We start from the raw sequence: 25,034 nt of genomic DNA on the forward strand, positions 1-25,034 counted from the left end.
ATTCAAGCATTGAATGATAAGGATTTCCTAACAATCATTATTTATATGTAATAGTGGGGAAGGGACTTGTTCCCATTTCACAGATGAAGTTTAGAAATAGGGAAGGTGTGGACAATTCAAGTCTTTGATAGCTTTGGCTTCCCAGTTTTTCCCCTCTTTGCTTTGGGGCTGATTATGCAGATTCCAGGGTGTTCCTTGGGTAAGGTTGAACACAACCCCAGGGAGAAATTCAGGCAGTTTGGGACAGAGCAGGGAAGCTTCAACTCTGCTTTTTCTGGGGTTGAAGCATCCCAAGGTCCTGGGCTTTGTAAGACACCACCTTTTATCAGTAGATAAACCACTTTAAAATGTTTGGTAAGGAAGAAATTTTCTCTTTCTCTCTTTTTTTTGTTGAACTTTTCTCTTTCTCTCTTTTTCTGTTCTGTTCTGGTTTGCCACAGGTATCAGTCAGAGCCGGATCTCCCATTGGCTGTTGCAGCAGGGGTCGGACCTGAGTGAACAGAAGAAAAGGGCATTTTACAGATGGTACCAGCTTGAGAAGACAAATCCTGGTAAACAAATGCAGCCTGAACATCTCCTGCTGTTTATTTACAGAATGGAAGCCTTTTGTTTATTAGCTGTGATAATTCACTTCCTGGTTTGGGGTGCTCCAGAGGTTCTCCCTCTGACCAGGTTAATATTTTTTTTTCCCATTTCTTCTTTGGGAAGAATCTGCTTTTTGCTTTGCAACAAATGATCCAGAGCTGCCTCATCCAGAGCTGTCTGTCCAAAACTGTCTGTCCAGAGCTGTCTGTCCAGCTCCTCAGCCACAGATACCTGCCCTGCCCTCCCACCACTCACTAAATCTGGGAATCAGAAGCAGCCAGTGAAGTTGTAGACCATTAATGTGAAATATAAGCTGAGGCTCTTCAGAATGAACAAATAGAAACCATTCATAATGGCTGCATAATATAAAGTTGCAGCAAAAATCCCCACATATTTTGTCAGAGAGGATCTTCAGAGGGTTTTGGGTTGGATCTCAAGCTCATGGATGGGATGTTGATAGTTGCAGTGATAAGCTGGAGATGTGTCTTTCAAATCCCACCTGCTTCTCCAAATCTCAAAATAGATCTTGAATACAAAAAGAGAAGTAAAGCTCCTCATTATCTTTAACTAACCAGCAATCTTCAAAATCACAGTTGAATTAATTTCCTTGTATTGTTCTTCTCCATAGATTTTGTTTGACCACAGTTCTTATTTTTCCCTTTTAACAGTTTTATTGTAAAGATCAAAATATTTATGTTTAATTTCCTTTAAACATTGGCTTGATTAAATTAACTGTGTAATTGTTTTAAGGAATTTAAAACTCAGGCTCTCTAATGTGAACTTGGCTTCAATATCCAGAATTCTATTAAGAAAAATTCCAGGGGAATCAGAGCCTCAAAACTTCTGCCTTTTGTGTAAACTGAAAATCAAGAGGCTCCAGCTGACAGTTGGCCTGAGAATAATTCAGATTTAAGTTGGGTGGGTTCAGAGGGACAGCTAAGCCTGTTTTTTCTGTTAAGCATGTTGATGCTTCTTTTTCTTAAAGTTGTTTTAAAGAGGAAAAGTGTCAAGAAGCCTTGATTTTTGCACTGGCTGGAACTGTGATACTGAGGATCAGCAGAATTCCTGGGTACAACCATCCAGTACCAGCTGCTTGGAAAGGCTCAGGTTTTACCCTACAAAGTAGCTCCCTGACATTGCCCTTTGATGAAAAGTGTTGCCTCCAAAGTAGTGGAGAAAACTTGAGAGTTTTTGGAAGGTGTGAAAACCACCAAAACCCTCTCCATATAAAATCTGTGGTGTGGATTTTTCCCAGCCTTGCATCCTTTATTTACAGTATGACATGAAGCTGCTTAGGACCCTTGTTTAACTTAGCTGTAAAATCTTTACTTCTTCCTCTTTACCTTCTTTTTTTCCCCATATCCATGAGCTCACATCTTCTTTGTCCTTTTGCTCTTGAGAGGTGTCTAAGGAAGGAAGACTTTCCACACTGAAGGTTATGGCTGAAATTGAAATGAATCAACATTAACTCTGCTTTGCTTTAGACATGGAAAAACTCCTTGAAGAGTGGTTGTTTGAGTGTAACCTTTTTCCCAATAAGAGATCTTAAACAGCATTTTCAAGGAGTGTAAAAGGCAAATTGTTTCCTCTGCCTAAGCCAAGGGACTATTTGGATGCACTTAAATTCCTTTTAGAACCAGACAGCACTTGGTTTCTTTTTAGAGGCTGAGGTAGAGGGAGGAACCTTCAGTTTTCCTGTTGCTGTTGGGAAAATCTACCTGAGGGAAATGGGGTTGTATTTATTTATTCATTGTAGGATAATATAACACTGCTTTGAGTTACTGCCATCTATTATATTGCAGGTCAGCCCAGGTAGCCAAGAATAATTAGCATGGGAATGAACAAGTGTGTAAAGGGGGGGTTCCAACCTTGTCCAGAGATTCCTGGATGCAAATCACTGTTACAAAACCAATCTGGAGCTGAAGTTTTGGGTACTACTCAGAGTATCCTGTGATTAGTAGACAGAGTAATGGGTCTGGTGTCCTCCTTAGAGCCAGAAAATGAGGAAATAATTTTTAAAAAATGGTGCTATCACCACACTCTGTAGTAGGGTGTGAAAGATTGTCCTCTTTGGAAGAAACTTGGGGGATGAAATGACTGCCACGTTTTTTTCTAGTTGCTCACTTACTAAGAGGTGCTGTTTGGCTTTCTGTTCTCATACATCCCATCTTTTCCAGTTCCAGCTGCTGGGAGGGAAATCTCAGTCCTTTGAGAGAAAGTCAGGTCTGTGTGCAGAGGGACCTGCAGGTTTGAGTTGTCAGAGGGCAAAGTGAGGCTTTTGGGAACTATTGGTTCCCCAATTTCTATAATTCCTTATCTTGAAAAACTGGATCTTCAGAGTAAATCCATTTTTTGGACTGAATTTGTGTAGTAATGGAAAGAAAACCTAAAACTGAAACAGTTTTGAAGGACTAGGGACAGCAGATATAATCAATTCCTAAACTTTGAAGGGGGAATACTTTGTGTAGAAAGGACTGGAGATCTCTTGGCAGATTTTCCCTTGGCTCTGCCAGTTTTTCTGTGCAACTTGTAGAATTCACCTTTTATCTCCCTTTCCCATCTCCTGGGTGCAGGTGAGACTTTTCCCTGTGGGTGACACCCCTGCCTTGCCTTCAGCTCCTCACCTGTCTTTTACTGTGCTTATATGAGCAAATTATGACTTACAAATATACCAAAAGAGATTTTATTTATCTTTTTTTTTTTTTTTTAATGTGCTATGTGATGCTTTAAATCACCCACAGGCAATGCTGCATCTGCTAACCAAAGGACTTGGTGCTGGGGAGCCTTGGGGCAGTTTTAGGGCATTGCTGCTGTTCAGATACTGGTCCTATATGGACAAGACTCAGCAATTCCATCCCTTCCATTCTTTTCCAGCTGGCTTGGAGCTCTTGAATGTGCTGTTTGTTATTTGCCTTGGTTTGACTGCTGGTTTGCATGGGCAGTTTGTGCATTTCTCCTGTCCTTGGTGGTGGGTGTTCAGACAGCACCAGACTGGAATGTTGCAAAGGAGACTTGGAGTCTCATGGAACAGGAGAAAAACGCCCACTTGTCCCTCTGTATGCAATAATCTTGCTCAAAAAATGTCTTAATCAATGTTTTCTTGGTAGGAGTGATGTCAGAGTTAATGGCAATGCTGTGAATTCCAGTGTGCTACTGATTGTAAATTTTTCTGGAAGGAGTTGCCAGTTAGGGTGAAAGGCAGTTGTTTTTGTTTTTTTTTTGTTGGAGGGAAAAAGTAAATGCTAAATGCTGATGTTTAAAAGGTCTTTATTCCAATTAATAGGGGTGCTTTTCATTTAGATGGAGCTTTTTTTCCACACAGGCACCAATTGTCTGTCCTGTGTTTTGTGGAGGAATGAGAGCATTTTGGCAATAGATAAATTTTATGGATTTCAGAAACCGATAGTGCTACAATGTTCTCGCTATTTTTTTCAGAGCCCATAGATTTTAAATATTTTTTTTTTTTTTTTAGATTAGTAGTTGTTAGCTTGATTAATTTCCCTGGCACTGGGTGTTGGGCAATGTGGGAAGTTTGTGATGAAGTAACTTCAGCTTGTCTCTTGCCTCTTGTAGTGCAAACTGAAGCTGGCACCTCGAAATGATGTGTTAAAGTTACAGATGGATACAGACTGCTTCCATTTAGGCTGGGCATTTATTTCTGCCACTCTCCTCTAATAGGAAGGCAGCTGTGGTCACCTTGGAGAGAAGCATGGGCGCTCCTTCCTTGAACAAAAGGGAAAATAAAAGGGAGTTATTATCAGGATGTAGCATCTCTTCTGTTATTTTCATAGTGGTTCTTGTTTAGCTGTGAAAGAAGAGCCAACCCAAAATCAGGAGCTGTCCCACGAGGTTTTCACTGGGAAGGGATGGTTGGTGATGTGCTGTTCCACAGAGCTGCAGAGCAAGCAGTCCCTGCCCTGCTCCTTCTCCTCCCCTCCCTGGGCTCTAAGGGAACCTTGTGCTGCTGCCTATTTCAATCCAGTGTGGCTTACTCTGACCAAGAGGTGTTTATTGTGTGATCTGGGGTCAGCCTGGCTAAAAATACAGTGAGGCATCTCTTCTTATCAGGATAATGTACAGCAGGTACTCGCTGCAAATGAAAACTTGCCAGGAAATGGTTTCTTGGAGCTGGGAGATGCCTGAGACTTTCTGTGACCATTCTGTGGCAGGACCTGCCTGAGCCCAGGGATGGGGAGCAGTGAGTGCATGCGATGGGGAGCAGTGAGGGCATGGGATGGGGAGCAGTGAGTGCACGGGATGGGGAGCAGTGAGTGAGTGCATGGGATGGGGAGCAGTGAGTGCACAGAATGGGGAGCAGTGAGTGCATGGGATGGGGAGCAGTGAGTGCATGGGATGGGGAGCAGGGAGTGCATGGGAGAGGGAGCAGTGAGTGCATGGGATGGGGAGCAGGGAGTGCAGGGGATGGGGAGCAGGGAGTGCAGGGGATGGGGAGCAGTGAGTGCATGGGATGGGGAGCAGTGAGTGCAGGGGATGGGGAGCAGTGAGTGCAGGGGATGGGAAGCAGTGAGTGCACAAAATGGGGAGCAGGGAGTGCACGGGATGGGGAGCAGTGAGTGCATGGGATGGGGAGCAGTGAGTGCACGGGATGGGGAGCAGTGGGTGCACTGGATGGGGAGCAGTGGGTGCACTGGATGGGGAGCAGGGAGTGCAGGGGATGGGGAGCAGGGAGTGCAGGGGATGGGGAGCAGGGAGTGCAGGGGATGGGGAGCAGGGAGTGCATGGGATGGGGAGCAGGGAGTGCATGGGATGGGGAGCAGTGAGTGCATGGGATGGGGAGCAGTGAGTGCAGGGGATGGGGAGCAGTGAGTGCATGGGATGGGGAGCAGTGAGTGCATGGGATGGGGAGCAGTGAGTGCACGGGATGGGGAGCAGTGGGTGCACTGGATGGGGAGCAGTGGGTGCACTGGATGGGGAGCAGTGGGTGCATGGGATGGGGAGCAGTGAGTGCATGGGATGGGGAGCAGTGAGTGCATGGGATGCTCTTAGAGCAGCTCCCTTCTTTCAGGAGGAGTGTGGGATGTGCACACATCCAGGAGGAATTTGGAGCGTGGAGAAGCTGCGTTCCAGTTGGAGAGCACCTCCCCTGCCTCCTCTCCCCCTAAACCTCCAGCAGCATCCTCAGTCACACAAAAAATTCACAGAGAAAAGGCAGTGCTGTAGGAAAAGGTGCTGAGCACTGGCAGGGAGTGAGAGCTGTCTCCTTTCATTTCTGTGTGTGAAAGGAGCTCTTCCCAGGCACTTCACCTCTGCACCCCTCAGAGGTGTCTTGCTGTTTGATGCATACACTGAAAACCTTGTACTGCATCTTCTCCACTCTGTCTGCTCAGGAGAGAAGTTTCACTTCTCCTTAAAAGCTGTTTGAGGGGTTTAAAAAAAGAATCTGAACTGGTGACTAGGGTGTAACTTGCTAAGTTATAAAGAAGTGGAGCTGGGTGGCGAGAATGTTGTGATGGAATGTTGGAACAGCAGAATAAACGGGAGCTCACTGAAGAGAGGGGGGTGAGGAAAAGCTCCGTAGGTTCCTTATCAAAAGTGCATATCATAAATTATAAATTTGGGTTTGAAATCATCTCATTAAACCCCCATGCCATGGGCAGGGACACTTTCCACTACCCTGGTCTGCTCCAAACCCTGTCCAACCTGGCCTTGGACACTCCCAGGCATCCAGGGCAGCCACAGCTTCTCTGGGCAACCTCTGCCAGGTCCTCCCCACCCTCACAGGGAACAATTCCTTCCCAATATCCCATCTATCCCTGCCCTCTGGCAGTGAGAAGCCATTCCCTGTGTCCTGTCCCTCCATCCCTTGTCCCTAGTCCCTCTGCAGCTCTCCTGGAGCCCCTGTAGGCTCTGCAAGGGTCTCTGAGACCATCCCATGTTCCCTTTTTTCCACACATTCGTCCAAGCCCATTTTGGGCCTCTTTATGCATTCAGGTCCTCCTCTCTTGCTGTGTGGGGGTACTTGCTTGTAATTCTCAGCATATTCCTCTCTTATCTGCTGCTGATATTGATGTTACCCCATAGAAAAGAGAAATGGCTAAATTGATCTAGGAAGGCTACTAAAATAAAAAAGTGTATTATATTCAGTGTGTGAACATACCTGTAGCAGCAGCAGAAAATTTATGCTTTCGATGCAGATTTTTTTTCTACCTTTGTCTGAAAAATCTCAGGCAAATTTAATAGGATTCTGCATCTCTTGGCTTGATGTGAGGGATCACTGATACTCCTGTACTCTCCCTTTGAAATCAAATCTTCAGGTGGGGAAAGTATATTGCTAGCACAATGCAGGGAAAGCTAATTTCTTTTCCTGTTCTCCCCTGTCTCTTTGTAAAATTTTAATTTTTAATTTTTTTCAAGTTTTTGAAGTGTATTTAAAGCCTGGCAACTTGATAGCCACCCAGCCCCCTAAACTGTGCAAGTAGCAGAAAGACTAGATAAGGAGCTCTCCTTGAAATGGCCTCCCAGTAAATTGGCACTATAGGAAATATTTCATGTTTCAATGGAACCAAGTAATCTGTGTAGGCTCGTTAGCTGGGAATTAGGGAGAGGCACCGTGCCTTGTGTGTGCAAGGCAGAGATTGTGGGCTTCACTTCCTACTGACTCCTCCTGGGGAACATTTGTAAATGATTTTGGGCTCCAGTACCTAACACAGATGCAAGCCCCTGGCAGGAAGGGAAAGGCTCTGTGTGCATTTCTAGAAAGGAACACAGCCAAGTGCCTAAACAGTTCATTTCTTGCTTTTTAGCTGTAGGAATTTGTTTATTGGTTGAACTCTTGGGTTCCCTTGACCCCTTCACTCCTCTGTGTATTAGAGGAGCAGTGTGGTTGCACTAACACTGTGGTTTGGTGATTAAATCCCAGCCATTCTGAGTGAGCCTGAGCACCCAGAGGGGTTTGCTGCCACAGCCCTGCTCTTGAGTGTGCCCAGCCCTGTGAGCAGGGCTGCTGCTCCTCCTGGCTCTGGCCAGGCTGGCTCAGTGCAGGAATTCCACTGGAGCTCAAGATGCCTATGGGATATAGGTGGTGACTTTATCTTTTCATACAACTCTTTTTTTTTTTTTTTCTATTTTTTTTTCTTTTTGCACATTAGAACAGCTCAGTATCCCCTGCAGGGGAAGTCACTGAGCACAAAGGTGTCCTTCAGAACATACCCTGGTTTCTGTCCTCGTGTCCTGTCCCAGGTTCCCATCCTCACCAAGGGATGTAAGACAGATCGATCTCCCAGCGTGTCTTGATTTATCTTGATTTATTAGCTGAGAGGCTGTTGTGGAAAGGATCAGGGGTAAGTTTCAAAGGGGCCTTTCCTGAAGGCATCTTGCCAAATCCTGTCTCATGCATGATGCTTTCCAGCTCAGACTCAGGGAAAGGAGAAATACGTCCATAGAAGGGGAGCAGGAGAGGAAGGTTGTGATGTTAATTTGCTTTCAGTGACTTTTTCAGGCACCCTGGCACTCATGAGCCCATGTTTGCCCAGGCCACAGGGTCTGTTTCTGTTGGTGGAGCTGCTTCAGGTGTTTCCTCAGCTCTTCAGGCACACTGAAATACCTTTGGTATAAATTTCAATTTTGCTTCCTGAAGCTGCTGTTTAATTAAATAGAAACTGCTGTTTCCTACTTTGTGACAGCTCTGATGGCAGCGCAACCTAAATGAATCCCAGCTGGGGCACAGCTCACCCTTTCTGTGTGATCCTTTTCCTCTTTTTGAAGACAACACAAATCTTCCTAAGTGCCCATCAGCTCCTTGGATTTCCTTCTGCCTTGGAGGCTGGGAAATAGAAATTCTAGCTGGCTTTGTGTATCTTTAGGGTGTCTTTGATAATACTTTATCTTTTTTTCCCATTTGAATGGTTTCATCACCTGTCTCTTTTTTTTTTTTTCACAAGCAGGAGTGAGAGGATGGGCCTGACTTTTAAGCCACTTTTAAACCTCTGGGAAACACAGTGTTTATTGTCCTTAGGGGCTACACTAAGCATGAGACCCGCTCCCATCCCAGTAGAAGGAAACTGCTGTTTCCTACTTTGTGACAGCTCAGGTGGCAGCACAACCTAAATGAATCCCAGCTGGGGCACAGCTCACCCTTTCTGTGTGATCCTTTTCCTCTTGATGAAGACAGGACAGATTTTCCTAAGTGCCTTTCAGCTCCTTGGATTTCCATGGTCATGCCCTTCTGCCTTGGAGATTGGGAAATAGGAATTCTAGCTGGCTTTGTGTATCCTTAGGGTGTCTTTGATAATACCTTTTTTTTTTCCATTTGAATGGTTTCATCACCTGTCTCTTTTTTTTTTTTTTTCACAAGCAGGAGTGAGAGGATGGGCCTGACTTTTAACCCTCTGGGAAACACAGTGTTTATTGTCCTTAGGGGCTACACTAAGTATGAGACCTGCTCCCATCCCAATAGAAGAGCCAGAATGGAGACAGACGCCTCCCCCAGTCACAGCTACCTCTGGGACCTTCAGACTACGGCGAGGCAGTCGGTTCACGTGGAGAAAGGAGTGCCTGGCTGTTATGGAGAGGTATGTGCTGGCTCTCTGAGGGGTTTGGAGATGGGAGTTCTAAAGCCAAATTCTAAAGGACTTTTCCCTGCTCTGGTGAACGCCAGCAGTTGTTTTCATGGATGTGTTGTAGCCTTGTGCAAGCCTGTAAGAATTGGATTTGTGATGGTGGAGTGGGAGGAGCTGTTTTGCCTCTTGTGTTGTTTAAAAAATTGTAGCACTGCTCTGGACAGGATCTCTTTATTTTTGTACATCATGTCCTCAGCTCAGTCTGAGGGTGCTGGTGTTCAGCTCTTCGCTTTTGTAGAAACTTTTCCACTTATCCTGATCCAGGCTCTCTTGGGAGGGTCTTGCAAGCTCTTTCCATTCTGCATTTCTCCTTTCCACTTTCCTGACTTGTGCCCCTGATGCCTCGTGGTGCTCTAAAGTAGATGCCAGCATTTCGGCAGCGCTGTAATTGTTTGGGATGCAGAACTTTGCCTCACAAGCAGTAGATTCCTGGTCCAAAAAGGCTCTTAGAACCCTCTTACAGGAGCTGGGAGCAGCACAGAGCAAAGTGAATCTTTCAAATCCATATGCAGAGTGGCAGGTGACCATTAGAGCTCCCAGCTCTCCTCTCTGAGCCTGAGCGTGCTTTGCCTTTCCCTCTCCTTACAGGAATGTCTCCTTTGTGGATAATGCTGTACAGTAGAGAAGGGCTGGGGAATTTGGATGTAGTTTAGGGATGAGTGCTTATTTCTGTCCAGAGCTGAAAGGCTGGGAGGAGTTTTTCCCCCCTCTTGAGAGCATGAGGAGCCTCCTTTCCATGGAAGAACTGGATGACTGTGTGTGTTACACTCCTCCTGGGTCTGCATCCCCAGTGAGATCTAAGCCAGCAGATTTGTAGGATGTGTTTTTACAATTTCTTTAATGCTTTTCTTTCCTCTTGCTTGCTTCGGGGTCTAGGGAACTGCTTAGGAGCAGGATAGCATCATTTTCCTGAGCTGAGGTTGAAATCCTGAGGTCCCTCAGGAGCACAGGCTGGACCCACTTCTGTGTCTTTGCAGGACTGGAACCAGTAACTTAAATGTTTGTTTGCCTGTACTGCCCTGGCACTGATATTTTATCTAGCATTGATATTTTTGGCTTTGCCTGGATGTTTCCCTAAAGGAAATAATGTAAATGTTTGAAATCTGTTCTGCTTTGTTAGACCCAGCTAATGCAATGCCCTGTGATCTGATAGTGTGTTTTTCTGGTGTCCCCTCCACAGAGGCAGAACAAGGGGCAGGACAGGATCTTTAGCACTTTGAAATGCTTGTCTGACTGTCCTGATTGTCTGTGCAGAAGGACAGAACCACCTCAGCTCTGTGTGATTTCAGGGCAGCACCATATCCTGATCAACCCTCTGTGTGTGAAATGCTTATTGGGAGTAGAATTCGAGCCCTTTGGGCATGGCTGGTTTGGGGCATGGCTGGTTTGGGGCTTGGCTGGTTTTCTTCCTGATTTCTGTCTGATCCAAGGTTCAGTAACTGCTGTTATTTGCTGTTTGAACCCTGATTGTGCCTCAGACTCCTTTGCTGGGGAAACTGCTGATAGAGAGCTGAGCAAGCCACCCTTTCCTCACCCACCTCTCTCCTCAAGCCAGTCTCTGCTGGGACGCTCTAGAAATTCAAACTGTGGTGTTTTAGTGCATCTGTTAGAAAGGTGTGAGATTTGGGGTTGGGTATTTTGAAGGATCAAGTTGGTCTTGATGCTGGAAGTCATTCAGTTGTGAATGCAGATACATAATCACTCAATCTAATTTTTCATAAAATTCTTCTTGGTTTTGTTCACTGTGTCTTGTGCTCTGTAAGGCCTTTGCTGCCAGGGTTTTCTCCTTATTCTGCTGCTGCCACATTGCCTTAATCCTGGCTTTTAATAGTAATTTGCCAAGCCCTTGGCTAGGTCACTATGGGTGCTGGGTTTCACAGCCTTGTGTGGGGTACTGGGTAGCAAAGCTGAGGAGTTTTACTCGAGGCAAGAACACAGTAAAAGTGTTGTGTGGCAATAAAGCTACACCATAAAGCAATGGGAATATGGTTGTTTAACTGTTGTGCTTTAATAGGCCTCGTTGAGCTGTAAGGATGGCTGTTTTATGTGACAAGTTTTGAAAGAGTGGGAGAAAAACGCTCTTTTGGGAGCCCTTGGAAAACAATCACTAATTTCACTTAGAGGGCACTGGAGTTTTCCAGGCTTGGCCATGGTATGACTCATAACAGCAGCAGGATGAAGGTAACCAGACCCCTCTGGCCCAAGCAGATCAGGTTTCTCTGGTGCCCCAGGGTCAGGAATGAGCATTTGGCCACTAAAATGGTGCTTGGCATTGCCTGTGGGCAGGTGCCATTTGTCTGGTAGTTTGCATTTTCCTCTGCAGGATTAAGTTTTGACTCTTAAGTGGAGGCATCTCAGTTTAATGGACTGTTTTCCCTAATGAAATTCAACTTTCAGTGCACTGAGTTTGTGTGTCCTGCAACTTCTGGCTCTGGTGTTGGTGCACACAAGGATTTGGGCACCTGGTTTGGAGCTGCTGCTCTGGGAACCTCAGGAAAGTGCTCATTCATTTGGGCTGATACCTGTCCAGGAAGGAGAAACAGAGATCCAGGAGACAATTCCATCCCACTAATGCACTCAGAGGAGGGCTCTGTGCACCTTCTTCTCTGGCTGCCTCCTGCAATTAGAACTAACATTGATGGCTTAGTTTAATGCCTGAAGATAAGAGCCTGGAACCCAGACCTGAGTGGAATCTCTGCAAAACTCCTCCTTCCCTCTGAAATGCTTCTGTGATGCTGTATAAATATTTTTTGGCTGAGGATGGGGGTGTTGATCTGCTCTATCACTTAATTGTGACCCCTGCTTTTGCTTTTGTCTTGGATTCAGGTGGTAAAAATTGTAGTTGCTAAGAGTCCATGTGTCAAACCAGCTGAGAGCACTTCAAGGGAAGAATCTGAATGTGATTGCAAAATTTTGAGGGATTTGTTTCTTAGGAGCAGGCTCTCCAATTGAAAATGCACAGCCCCAGTCAGGATTTGATCTATGAACTGAATGAGAAGGGTGAGGGTTAAAGGGGCAGTTTCTCTTTTTTGAAAAAGATTTAACTCAACAAAAAATTCCAGTTCAATTAATTATTATATTGGTGCCAACCTGATAGAATGAAGATTAGAGTTAGGGCCATATCCTGAAATGTCTGATGTACCTGAGGGTCTGAGTACAGGGTATGTGTATTAAATGAACTAATTGGTTTATACTGGACTTCCAGGATGCTGCTTGTGGTTTCTGTAATTCAATTCTCCAGCCTTTACTGCTTTTTTGGAATCCTCCCAGGGTAGTTTATTAATCCTTGTCTGAGATTTTTTGGACAATAGATTCGGGTCTCTTCATCCCTTTACATTTTATTTTTCTGTAGATATCTCCCTGAATATTTATGTTCTGAAGGTTAAGAGGAGCAGTGGTTCCAGAAAGTAAAGTTCTATATTTAACTGCAGACTAGGTGTGGTTCAGACAACTGCAGTGCTACTGATGCCAACCTTGACCTGTTCTCTTCTGGAGCCTCCTGCTCATGGAATATGCTGAGTTTTGAGTGTGTCGAGGTTGTTGTGTGGCTTTGCCCTCCTTTGGGAGCAGAGCTAAGACTGCAAGAGTCCTTTCTGTGCAAACCTGAGGTTAAACTTGAAAGCCTCTTTCTGGTTCACTTTCGTGTTCTTTTTTTGTTATGTCTTGTCCCACTGATAATGTTGTGTTGTGTTGGGTTTTTTTTTCATTTCTCTGCTTTGCTTCTTCTTTTCAACCCCTCTCATTAGAAGTATGAAATTGAAAATTTCCCTTAGGGCTTTCTCTTTTTTTTAATGAAGCTGTGTTGTCTTGTCAGTCTTTTTTTTTATTATTATTATTTTTTTCCCCCAGTGATTTATGCTTTCTTCTAATCATATGTTGGAGTTGAGGTTTATCTTCTTTTTCAGGCAAAAAAATAACTAAGATTGGCAGCAGAATCAGTGATTTTATACCCATTTTAAGGCACTTTTCATGAGGGCTGTTAAAGACTGGGGGGGGGGGGGAATTGAGTGTTGTTTTTTAAGTATATGCTTTACCAAAGATTAAATTAAAATAACTGTAAATTCTGCCCTAAACAAAAATGAATAATTCATCAGGTGAACGTATTTCAGTTTGACTAAGGAGCAGGGACTTTGCTTTCTGGTTGAGGGTTATTTGGTTTGATTTTATGGCTCTGGATTTTTTTATTTTAACACTTGTCTGTGTTTCTGAAGCTTCTTTCATAAAGGTGTATTTAGATTAAATAAGACTGAGATGCTATAGATCCCCATCATCCCCATTTCCTAGGTGGCAGAACAAGAGTCAGGTGTTTCACTTGGCTTTATTCAGAAGAGAAATGGGTGTAGATTTCCCAAGATAGGGGGGTACAATTTCGTGCTGCAGCTGAGCCGAATTAACATTTTGTCACCAGCTCATCCTTAGGTGTTACCCTGCCTTGCCACCCTTCTCAATTCCTCCTCCTCAGTTTCCCTGCTCCTGCCACCCTGGGCTGTGCCAGAGATGTTTCTTGTCTGATGGAAGTCACAGACTATTCAGCCTGCTTCAGGAAAAAGAAATCCTTTTTGTTTCCCCTGCATTTTCCTGAATTGTTTTTGCTTGCTGTGCCAGGGAAAGACAGGAATGCACAGCTGGGAGCACCAGGAAGGGCAAGTTTAACCAAAAGATGGTGATTCCATCAGTTTGGAGTTGTTTGGTCTGCTTGGCTTTGTTCTAATTCTGTTTGGTTTGGGTTGGATGAGTTCCTGGTTTCTTTACAGGCATGGTTGTACTGGCATTGTGGAAGAGGGGTCCTTTGGTTTTTCCAAGGTACAGGAAAGCATCAGGTCCATGAGGATTAGAGGGATGGAGCACCTGAGAGAGTTAGGGCTTTCCAGCCTGGAGAAGAGCCCTAGGCAAAGCTTGGAGCCCCTTGCAGAGCCTAAAGGGGCTCCAGGAGAGCTGGAGAGGGACTTGGGACAAGGAATGGAGGGACAGGACACAGGGAATGGCTTCCCACTGCCAGAGGGCAGGGATAGATGGGGTATATGGAGGGAATTGTTCCCTGTGAGGGTGGGGAGGACCTGGCACAGGGTGCCCAGAGAAGCTGGGAAGTGTCCAAGGCCAGGCTGGACAGAGCTTGGAGCAGCCTGGGATAGTGGAAGCTGTCAGAATTGTAACCAGATGATATTTAAGGTCCCTTTCCAAGTCAAACCATTTTGTAATTCTGTGATTACAGTGGCATCACTGCCCAACTCTGTCTGATTTAACCATTTGTGGTTTTGTTTCCCTTCCAAAGCTGAGGAAGGTCATCTCTGTGCCGAGACCAGTCACTGCTGCATTCCCATCACAGTGCTGGGAGATTCAGCCTTGTTTCCCCTCCTGGGAGAGGCACATCCCACCCTGATCCTGAGGCAGTGCCCTGGGCATGGTCCTGGCCCCGAGTGAGATGAGGCCTGACGTGCCTTATTAGAAATCCTTCCGACTGTGAAAGCGCTTTTACTGCAGCTCTCCTGAGCGCCGGGGCTTCCACGGCTTCCCTGGGGACCACGAGAGCTCTATTAGCTCCTGAAATTCAGTTAGGAAATTTTCTTAGTTAATTTCATCCCATTACTCTTAGTTATGTCTTCCAGCAGAACCTTAATACCGGCCCCATAGGGGATCTAAGTTTCCTGTGCAAGGCTTTGGAGGAGATTTAAGTTTGGGATTCATTGCGTTTCTCCTTTTCCAAGCTGACAGCAGAGCAGGAAGTAATGTCCTTTGGCCCCTTCCATTAGGCTGCTACATTGTTAGAAACAGAACAGCAGCTTCTCATCAATATAACGATGGGCACAGATTGGCTCGGGAATGCTGCTCGTCTTTCCTGGGTTTGCTGGGAGGTCAGCAGGGCTGGGAATTATCTCTGCTGTCCCTGTGACCCTCAGGTGTCCTTGAACCTTTTGGTGACTTGTTGTTCTCAGCTGTAAAATATCCACTACCAGCTTAGCAGATGAGTCAAGCCAAGGGAAAAGTGCCAAAAGCCTCTAATTCTTGGGTTACTGAGGAATATTGGCATTAGGGAAAACTTCCTGACTTCAGAAATGGCACAGCACTATGCAGGTTATCTACAGGAATTACAGAACATTTCTCAGGAGCAAATCAGCTGAAATCTGTCAGGATGCATCTGAGATACTTGATCTTAATGCAGAGAGAAACATCAGGTGATTTCTTTATATTTTTTCCAGCTCTTTCAATCCTGTCATAAGGTGTTTGTTAGTCAGCAACTTCCAGGGGGAGATTCAACTTCATTAAGTCCTTTGAGATGCAGGGAATGGGGTTTTTTTAGGATCTTTGCTGTTTGTGCTCCTGAAATGCTTCGAGATCTGAGTGAAGGCACTTTGCAAAGGCACTCAGCAAAGTTCACTTTACCATTCAGACACAGGCAAGATCATGTGGTTGTGTGAAGGTTCAAGTGGTTTGGCTCAGGGTCATTGCTCTGTGTCTTGATAAAATGCAAGAGCAGCCATTTTCTGCTTGGCACACAGGGTCTGTCTTATTTTGCATTAGATCAAGCTCTGTTCCCTCTCAGACATGCATAATATACAAGCTTCCTATTCTAATCAGCTGTAAGCAAATCCCAGTTGTTTGGCAGATTGCAGGCAGTAAAATAGAATGCAAGGATGTCTGTCCAAAGCCTCACCAGACTCTGGTTTCTTCAAGGATCCAGCAGCTAATGAGTTATTTTGCTTTCTAGAGAGCTCAGGTGCTTTTTGTATCCTTGTGTTTTCTCTCTCTCTCTTTTTTAAAAAATAATCAAAGATGATCTGTGGGAGGGGCAGCTCCTTGCAGCAGACCTCAGATAAAATTCTTGTGTCTGCCAAGGTCAGAATAACTGAAATCAACATTTAGAAAAAGCAACTTTGTCAGCCTGATCTGTAACAGCTCTGGCTGGTGCTGCAAACCCACATTTTACAAAGGAGAATTCTCCTCTAGTCCAGATACTCTGCTGCATTTCTCCAGCACCAGTTGAGATCCTCAGTGTTCTGTCCCCCTGCTCATGAAGGTGACAAGCAGGATCTCATCCCAGGTGATGATGGTTGAGGTGTTTATCATTCTTTCTACCTCTGCTCTCCATCCTGTGCCTGGCTCACACCTGGCCAGCAGCCATGTGGCTGTGGACAAAAGCTCTTATCTCCTATCCTGTATTTTTAATCCTGCTATTGCAGCTCTGGGCGTTTTTATTATTCACATAAATATGTAATTCCTTCTAAATCCTGCTAAGGTCTTCGGGGTACTTCCGGAGAACTAATTATACCTAGTTTCATTTTATATGCTAAAATGTGTTTAAAAAGTCAAAGGTCCCTTTGGCATGAGTACCATGAGAAAGAATAAGGCAGAACATTGCATTTATCCAGGATCATTCTCTGTATGGGCTGCTATCAATGTGCTGCTTGTTTATCTCCTCTCTGAACTTAACAGTCACTCCCTTATCTCTTCTCAGACACCAAGGCTTCCCTTGGCTCTAATAATATTAATTGTCACTCTTCTCTGGACCTTTTCTATTCTTACATTCAATTTCTAGTGACCTGGGGCAGGTGAGTGGGGACCCAAGCAGAGCTGATTTCCATATTTCCAGGGCAAATATTCCAGCTTACACAAGCAGGTGAATCCAAGTCCTGTTGTTCTCTGACCTCCAGCCTAACATCTGGTTTTTTGCTGATCACTTTCGTGTGTTGATTGAGAGTGTCTCATCTTGGAATAGTCTTTCCTGAAGAACTACTACTGATTTAGACCTGGTCATGTACATGAGGAGTTGAAATTTGTTCTTTTCCACGTGCAGTGCTTTGCTTAATGCCAAGATAACAAATGAAGTTCAGTCGTGGGAGTGTTAATTGCTGTGAATTTCAAAAATATCAGCTTTATTTGTATCCAGTATAAATAATTCTCCTTGCAGAACTTTATTTAATGTAACTGTTATTGCCAGCTGTTCTAGGGCACAACTTGTGTGAGTCAAGGGCTTGTGCTGAGTTCATACACAGAGCCTCTTGCTCTTTACAATCATGTTGAGACCTCTAGGTGCTGCCTGCTGTAAGAACAGTGTAAAAATATAAGTCTGGTGCTGTGATTTCTGTCTCTTCAAGCTTTCTTGATTTGCCTCAGTCCTTCATGGTGTTGTTTTTCCTGTGATTATCCTGTTTAAAGGACACAGAAGGAATTAGGAACAAAAAGCTTGTATTAATCAGCTAAATTGTTATTTTCTCAGGTATTCTAATGTGGATTCAGGAGGCAGGGAAAGCCATGACAAACTTGTCACACAAATTGTGTGGCAAGTTCAGGCTGCATTTTATGTGGTTGTTCATAATGTTTGGGCTGTCCAGAACAGCCCCAAGCTGAGGGAAGAGTTTCCTCTCCCAGCAGGATTCATCCAACCCGTGTGTAATGTTACCCCTGGAACAAACTCCCTGAAGTGACTTGTGGGGACCCAGGACATTCCTCTCACTACCCTGAGTGATTTGAAACTCTAGGAAAGAACTCAAGCACCTTAGCACAAAGTCAGAAACATCTGTGCCTTTGATTTTAATCCATAGAAAAAAATTATCTACTTTGTATGAAGATTTACACGCCACAAAAATTTGAGTAAAATAATAGTCAATTTGTCACAAAGTGAAAAAATAAAATTTTAAAGTTTTAGAATGGAAGTTAAAAAAAAAAAAAAAAGAATCTGAGCATGTCCTGTTCTTCTTCTCCTCCTTCTTGTCCTCCTTCTTCTGCTAAGATGGTGGCACTTTTTAATTAGTTTAAAGTGAAGACAAACTGTCTAACATAAATTATTATAAATAAAGTACACATAATTCATAGTATAAAAAGTTAGCACCATCCCTAGGGCAGTGGCTGTGCCACAACCCAACCTGCTAAACAAATCTCAAGAAGTCAAAGAAAGACTGTAATAAATAAGAAAAAATAAACAACGCTGAAAAGCAAAACCAACAAATCTCCTTCTTCTTCAGTGGCAAAGCTGAAAAAAAAAACTTTCTAATGCCTCGGGGGTCATCTCAACCACAAAAACCTAAAAGTGAGTGACAGAATTAACTTCCTGAGTGGTCTGGAAAGTGTTCAGAAGGAATTCAGGACCAGGCTGGCACCTTGTCACTCTGCTGCAGCCAGGGCTTTGCTGCTCCTGTCAACAAGAAAGATCCAGGAGCCCCATCCAGCCCAGAGTGCAACAGGATTTTCCCATTGCTGCTTTCAGGGCTGTGCAGAACCTTCCTGCTGACTCTCACTGCAGCTCAGCTCTGAACAGAGTCCAGCCCTCCCTCACTCAGCCAGAGGGAACTCTGCCATGGAGTAACAGATGGGAGGTCTTTACACAAGTAATAAAGAGAGTCATTACCAGGAGAAGTGAGGGAGGAAAATTCCGAAGTCAAACTCTTAAGTTGTTGCATCATGTATTTATGGGCTCTTGGTCAGACTGTGGAGCACTTTCAAAATGTTTAAATGGAGCACCTGAAAAAATGTTCTATCAGAGAACCATATGGGCTTTAGCCACAAAAATCACTACCACATCCTAGATTATTTTTTTATTCTTTTGGGTTTGTTTTGGTTTTTTTTTTTTTGGTGATCCAGGATAGCCCAGCTTTCATATTTGTTTGATTTCCCTTTGGAACACATGTAAAATTAAATTTGTTTTGAATACTTTGCTGTGTGTGAGGAACTCTGTCAGCAGCATAGAAGTGCCTTTTATAATGCTTTTCTCTCTGGATAGGGAATAGCAGCTTCCTCATCTGTGTCAGGCTTGGCCTTTTTGGTGCTTTTGTTGCATTGTATCTTTTGGTCACAGGGACTTCACAAGAACTGATCTTCCCAGCTGATGATCTTTTTGTGCCTGTGAAGCTGTTGTTCCCAAAGTGGGTGACCTTGGCTGCTGCACTGTTAAATTTCTGTTTGGTTCTTGCCCTTAGGATTCTCTATTACTTTTTATGGTGCTTCAATTCAGTGTATTGATGTGGCTTCTGACTTTGGTCTCAGCAGATTCATCACCATGTGCAGACTTTCTGTCAGGATCATTAATTGTTTGTGTTTTTAAGATGCTCCAAAGATGGTACTTGAGGAGTATCCCTGATTGTCATCTTCAAAGCCATTAGTTTATTTTTTCAGCCTCTTCTTAGTTAGATGTTTCCTTTCTACCCCATCTCATAATTGTACTAATCTTTGTCTTTTCCAAAATCATGAATAATTTCACATTTGTCACTTTATCAAATACTTTACTAAAATGCTAAGAATAATTAGTTTTTCTAGTCAACAATTCCTCAGTTGTTTTTGGAGCTTTACTACCAGCACTGTTGAAAGGATTGTCCCCAGGAAACTCTGCTGATCTGAGCAAGGGTGACAATGACATTTAAGAGGAAGCACATGGCAAAACCCATGGCTTGGGGCAAGGAGCACAAATCTTGCAGTAAAGAGCTGTGGATTGATTTAATCTGGTTTCTTAGCTCTGTATCTTTTAACTTTGCTGTTCTTCTACCTATAAATTCTTGTAATAATATTAAAGAGTAAGATGAAAAAAGACAATTTCAGAACACTTTTAAAGGAGTTGGTGATCTGGGGATAAAAGGTGCTCTTGAAATATGAAACGTGATGGGTGTTGGTTAATGAAATAATCTTTTGAGTCTTTGGTGCTTATTATTTCCAAGATAACTATTCACAATCCTGTAGGCAAAAAAAGAAAATGGTAAAAAAGTTGGATAATAAATGCAGCTATTTCCTCTCCCTGTGGATGGTGAATGGTCACTGAACAATCTTTAGCAAATAAAGAAAAAGATATTGCTATTACCAGGTTTGAGAAATGCTCTTTAAAGATCCCAAAGTTTCCTGATGGCTTAAAATTTCCCTTAAATCTCCTTTGCTGTGTTGTCTACAAAGAAGCTCCTGAAGTTGTCTTGGCACTGTAGTAGTTTAATCCACTGGCATTCCTGGGTTCATTCATTATTTCTCATTTTCCTTTGCTTCTCTCCATCTCTTGTGTTGTGTTTAGGTTGCAAGGTACAGAATAGATTTATATTTTAAAATTAAATACATTTTCTGCTACCTGGCTGTACAACACTTAATGGGATAACAATTTTGGCCCAGATCTTGGAGATATTGGGTGTGAGGAAAAATATATGTATTGAGCCCAAAGTCAGATTTCATCTTGACTTTAGGTGCTGGATATCCAGGTGTAGGATAACTTTAGGAGCTGCAGGAATTGGCCTTGTCTGTGGACTCCTATAGGGTCCTTTCATTTAGCTGAATTAATTTTTATTTTCTGAAAATGCAGCAGCAACTGGGGGCTGTGCTGAGCTTAACCAAGTCTGGTCCAAAACTGGAATCTGAAAACAAAACCTTGTGGATTTTTGAGGGAAAATGCTGGTGGTGATGTTGGGAGCTGTCAGTTTATACTGAGATTAACCCCAAATTTCATGATTGGTATTTTTCTTTTCCTGGAGGCTTGGGACAAAGGGAGGCTCCAAGATTCCTGTCCAGAAGAACTAAAATTTTACTGAGGCTAAAGTGAGGACAACCTGAGGGACCTTGGTGCTCACACTGACATTATTTACACACATCCAGGGCTGAGCATCCCACTAAAGCACAGTTTTGAGGCAGGGTTAGGCTGTTCTTGGAATACCCAACCAGATGAGTTGCAAACCAAACTCTGCCTCTGCTGAGTGGAATATTTTGTTCCAGAAAGCAAATAAAGACTTTCTGAGTAATGTAAAAACCAAGTTTTGCTGTTTATTTATGTTGCCATATAAAGCCTTGGAATCCTCTGTTGTCCTGTGAGTGGTGTGTGTAAAACCCTCAGGGTTGGTTAGAGTTTGTCTGGTTGGGATTGTGGGTCACCAACCCAGAACAGCCCTTCCCAGTGGGTGGGCCAGGGCTGATTCCTGCAGGGCCTCATCCCTCCCTGGAGATGTCTCACCCATGGGCTTGACCCTGCCTTGGCTTGCCTTGTGAGGACCAGATAATCCAAAATACAACTGAAATAAATAACTCTTGCCCTGCAGCACGTTAAAAAATGAAGATGAGATGTTTGTTTCACAGTTGTTTGCAGAAAGGTTTTGTTTATCACTCACAAAGTCCAGCGGATTTAATGCACATAAATATCCCTGCAGCATGGAGGTCTCCATTTAAATATTGCAAGTAAATAAAGAGAACAAGAGATCCTATTATTCATGCTTAGATGCCTTGTTAGGAAGAGCTTTGAAGATGCTGTTTGCTTACATGAACCAGCAGGACAGTTCTCACTTTATCTTGTCTCGATGTGTTGGTTACTTGCTGGCTTCAAAAAATATCCCCAATTGTTTTATGAACAATTTAATGAACTCTGTTGACTTTGAGAACCTGGTGGTGCCAGTAAGTTTAAGGACAAGTTTAAGGATATTCAAAATCTCAGCTGTCAGTGTCTTCAAGGTGCCTTAAGCAAAAAGTACCTGTGTGTTTCAGATTGCTGCAAACTCCAAATCTTGCCATTCAGGAGAGGCCTGTTGTGTAATTTCAGAATTGCTCTTATCACCAAATCCAATTAGAAGGAAGAGTAAATCGCCACCTCGGATGTCTTAACTATTCTTTTTTTAATTGTTAATTATCTCGACAGTAGGGTGCTAGAGATTAGGAGGCACAGATTATCTTTAGTACAAGGCTTTCAGAGCTATTATCAATTAATTCTGTTTCTAAACAAATTTTAGGATAATGTTAATAGATTGATAGGATTGTGGTCCTCGAGACCACTGTCAAAATTCTGAGAAAGTGATGTTGAAAGAATGAAAACCTGGTTGTTCTATCAGCTTTGAAGGTCATCCAGCTTTACCCACTCCCGTGCAAGGTGTATTTTTGGCGTTTTAATCTGTGTGGCAGAGGAGATTCCTGCTAAGAAACATCAGTGAAATGCCTCTCTTGGAGTTTAGACAGCGACTTGTAAAGCCAGAATTGAGAGTCAGCTCTGTTGTGTGAGGGTTTTTAATGTGTGCTGTCATGGCTCTGGAATTTATGTGTGCAGACACGTCCTGAGGTGTGAAATAATTTCAGTTTCTCTCTGTCTGGTGCTCTAAGTGATCTAGTGCTGGTGAGATCTCTCCTCTAGATTTGTACTTGCAATGAAAAGAAATCCAAGAATGAAACATTTCTTAGAGTGAGAGGCTTAAAAGCTGTGCTGTCCCTGGACAGAGTGTGGCCATACCCTGGGCTTGAAAGCTCAAGTGGGCAATGAGAGAGGTTTTTAAAAAATGAGGATTTTTACAGTTTCTTTCCAAAGGTGATATAAAGTTATGGTATAATTCTGCATTGGATAAGTCCCCAATTTTTTATGTTGGGACTGGATATGTGTGCAGGTTGGACAGAAGATGTGGGCTTAATTCTGAGCTTCCAGAATTGCTGGGAGACCTCTTGACAGTGCTGTAGAAGAGGTCAAGCCACAGTCCTGCAGTGGTTTCTCCATTCCTTTAAATCCATGGACTTGTGGAATCTATTGGCTAAATGATGGTGCTGTGGAAAAAACAGCAGAGAGCTGCAGCCATCATGTTTGTCAGTGATTTTTCTGGGCCAGGGATTTTTTTCTTAGATTTGTTTTGCTGCTTAGGTCTGGTTGAGCTGATGCCTCAACTGAAGTTCATCCAGAGAGCTGCACTTCCCATCCTTGCCTGGTTACGTTTTGCAGTCCTGGGGGAAGTTCTCAGCCCCATCAGAGTTTATCTGTGGAGGGGATATCTTTGAGCTTTAATTTTGCTGTCAAAAATAAAAATGACTTTATATCATGGGTTTAGTTGACACCCATGTCGTTACTTAGGAATCAGTAGAAATATCAGGAGATAAAACTGGTGGTGTCATCTGCTGACCTCACTGAGAGTGGCATTAGTGATATTCTTGGCCAGTATTTACTGGGAAATAAACCAGTCATTACACTTTCTGATGAGATTATGCTCTGCATGTCACTCCTCTGACAGTCTGTCTCATGCCACGCTGAGATAAGATCTCAGGCACAGATGACAGACTAACTTCAGAAATATTTCCATTGATTTGACAGCCTGAATAATAGTTCTGCTACAAGCCACAAAGGCTGGAACAGTGACCTCTGGCTGCTGGGTGATACTGGGGTGATAAATGTACTAATGGGAGATAAATAGGTAACTACATTTGAGTGTTTTCTGTACCTTGTCAGTGGAAAGCAGAGGAACTCTTGGGAGGGAAACCAGATAGGGAGCTGAAATTACAGGCACCTTATCAGAGCCAAAGGAGCAGCTTTCACCTCATGTATTTTGAGACACCAGAGAATTTGGCAGGGAGCTCCATCCCTGGGGACAGCACAAGCTTCTGTTCATCCACAGGGGTGGGAGCTGGACAGTTCTGCTTTTCCATCCCCCTCTGGGCTGGTGGCCCAGCCTGTGGTTCTGGCTTTGCTTTCAGCATCCCTTGGGAGAGGATCTTTGGGAGCTGCTGTGGAAGGATCTGGGCCCAGCTGCCTTTTCAGCCATGTCCTCCCGCCTCCCTTGGCTGCACAACTGCTGCTCTTGGCACGTGTGGGGAGCTGGACCAGGGAGGCAGCTGGGCACAAAACATTCCTGCAAAAAAGGAATGAAGGAGAGGATGGGATCATTCCCTTTGCTCTGTGATTAAATTGTGTTTAGCTGGACTGCAGCCTGAGTTTTGGGGAAGATGAATCTCCCATTCCTGGAAGTGTCCAAGGCCAGGTTGGACAGGGCTTGGAGCAGCCTGGGATAGTGGAAGGTGTCTCTGCCCATGGCAGGGGGTGGGAATTAGAGAGGGTCTTCAAAGTCATTCCAGCCCAAACCCTTTTGTGGCTCTTTGATCTCCAGCAGAGGAGTTGGAGCCCCAGCAAGTGTCAGGATATTTCACTTGCAGGTGAAGCTCCCACAGGGGTGGAAGGGGGAACCCAGGGATGCAAACACAAATGCAGGAAGTGAGCTTGCAGCATGTCTGCTGTTTTTCAGTAAATCTCCATCTGTGTATTCCTGCCTCCCATTAATTGCAAGGTCAATTATCCTTCCTCAAGTGAGGGTGATCTGTGTCCCCATACCTGAGTGACCTCAGCTGCTGCAGCACTGTCAGCTGTTACCTGCAGCATGTTTGAGCCTCTCCACCCTGAACCCCTGCCACACTTGGAAGTTTTAACTCTGAGGTCCTGCTGTAAACTATGCATTTCCTCAGCCTGGGGTCTTCTGATCAGTTTTGGGGGGCTTTATCTCTTTCCTTATCTGGAAAAGCACCGACTCCGCCCATCCTTCCGTGGTTGTCATTTCAGACACTTCCCTGGCAGCTGCAAAGCTGATAGGAAGCAACAAAACTTCCACTGTGGATTATCAGGAACACTACTGAGGCATTGCTTAATGCATCTGATATCTCAGCCTCCAGAACAGAAGGGGAAAAAAAAAAAGATTGGCAGCTATTGCAGGAATTCAGAGAGGGGCACCTTGGTAAAGAGTGGGGGGGAGACTTCTCCTTCCATTACAGAGCCCTGGGCTGAGATGGATTCCCTCTCCATCATTGTCCTGAGCACATTATCCCTGAAAGAAAGAGGGTTTCTCTGAATCTGCAATTTTTCTAGGCTTCAGTGTTATTGAAATGAAACGGCTTCAAGGATATCTACATTCTTTACCATCATATGGATTCTCATCTCATGTAAATTATTTGGCCACTTTTCATTTTAATCCTCCACTGTCATTTTCTACAAAAGAGATCATTTGGTTTCTTCATGGAAGGTATTCAGCTGACAGCTGCCCTTTGTCTAGAAAGCAGTGTGCCTTTGCAGGAGTTACTTGTGCCTGCTCCTTTTCTTTTTTTCCTTCCTTTTAAGTTCATATGGCTTCATATTTTTCATCTGTAGCTTTCAGAAACTTTTCAGACTGTGAACAGGTTTGTGGCTGTGAA

At 44.0% G+C, this 25,034-nt stretch overlaps 1 protein-coding gene across 8 annotated transcripts in view; it reads left to right on the forward strand.

Moving 5' to 3' along the window:
- Window positions 1-25,034, forward strand: part of HMBOX1 (homeobox containing 1) — a 105,204-nt gene that overhangs the window by 68,417 nt on the left and 11,753 nt on the right. For all 8 annotated transcript variants that reach the window (XM_084202721.1, XM_084202716.1, XM_084202719.1 and 5 more), the window contains 2 exons: window positions 441-551; window positions 8,963-9,116. In XM_084202721.1, coding sequence (XP_084058847.1) covers window positions 441-551; window positions 8,963-9,116 — 265 coding nt within the window. The remainder of the gene's footprint in view (window positions 1-440; window positions 552-8,962; window positions 9,117-25,034) is intronic.

Source organism: Fringilla coelebs, assembly GCF_963513975.1.
Source record: "Fringilla coelebs genome assembly, chromosome: 3".
Lineage (NCBI taxonomy): Eukaryota > Metazoa > Chordata > Aves > Passeriformes > Fringillidae > Fringilla > Fringilla coelebs.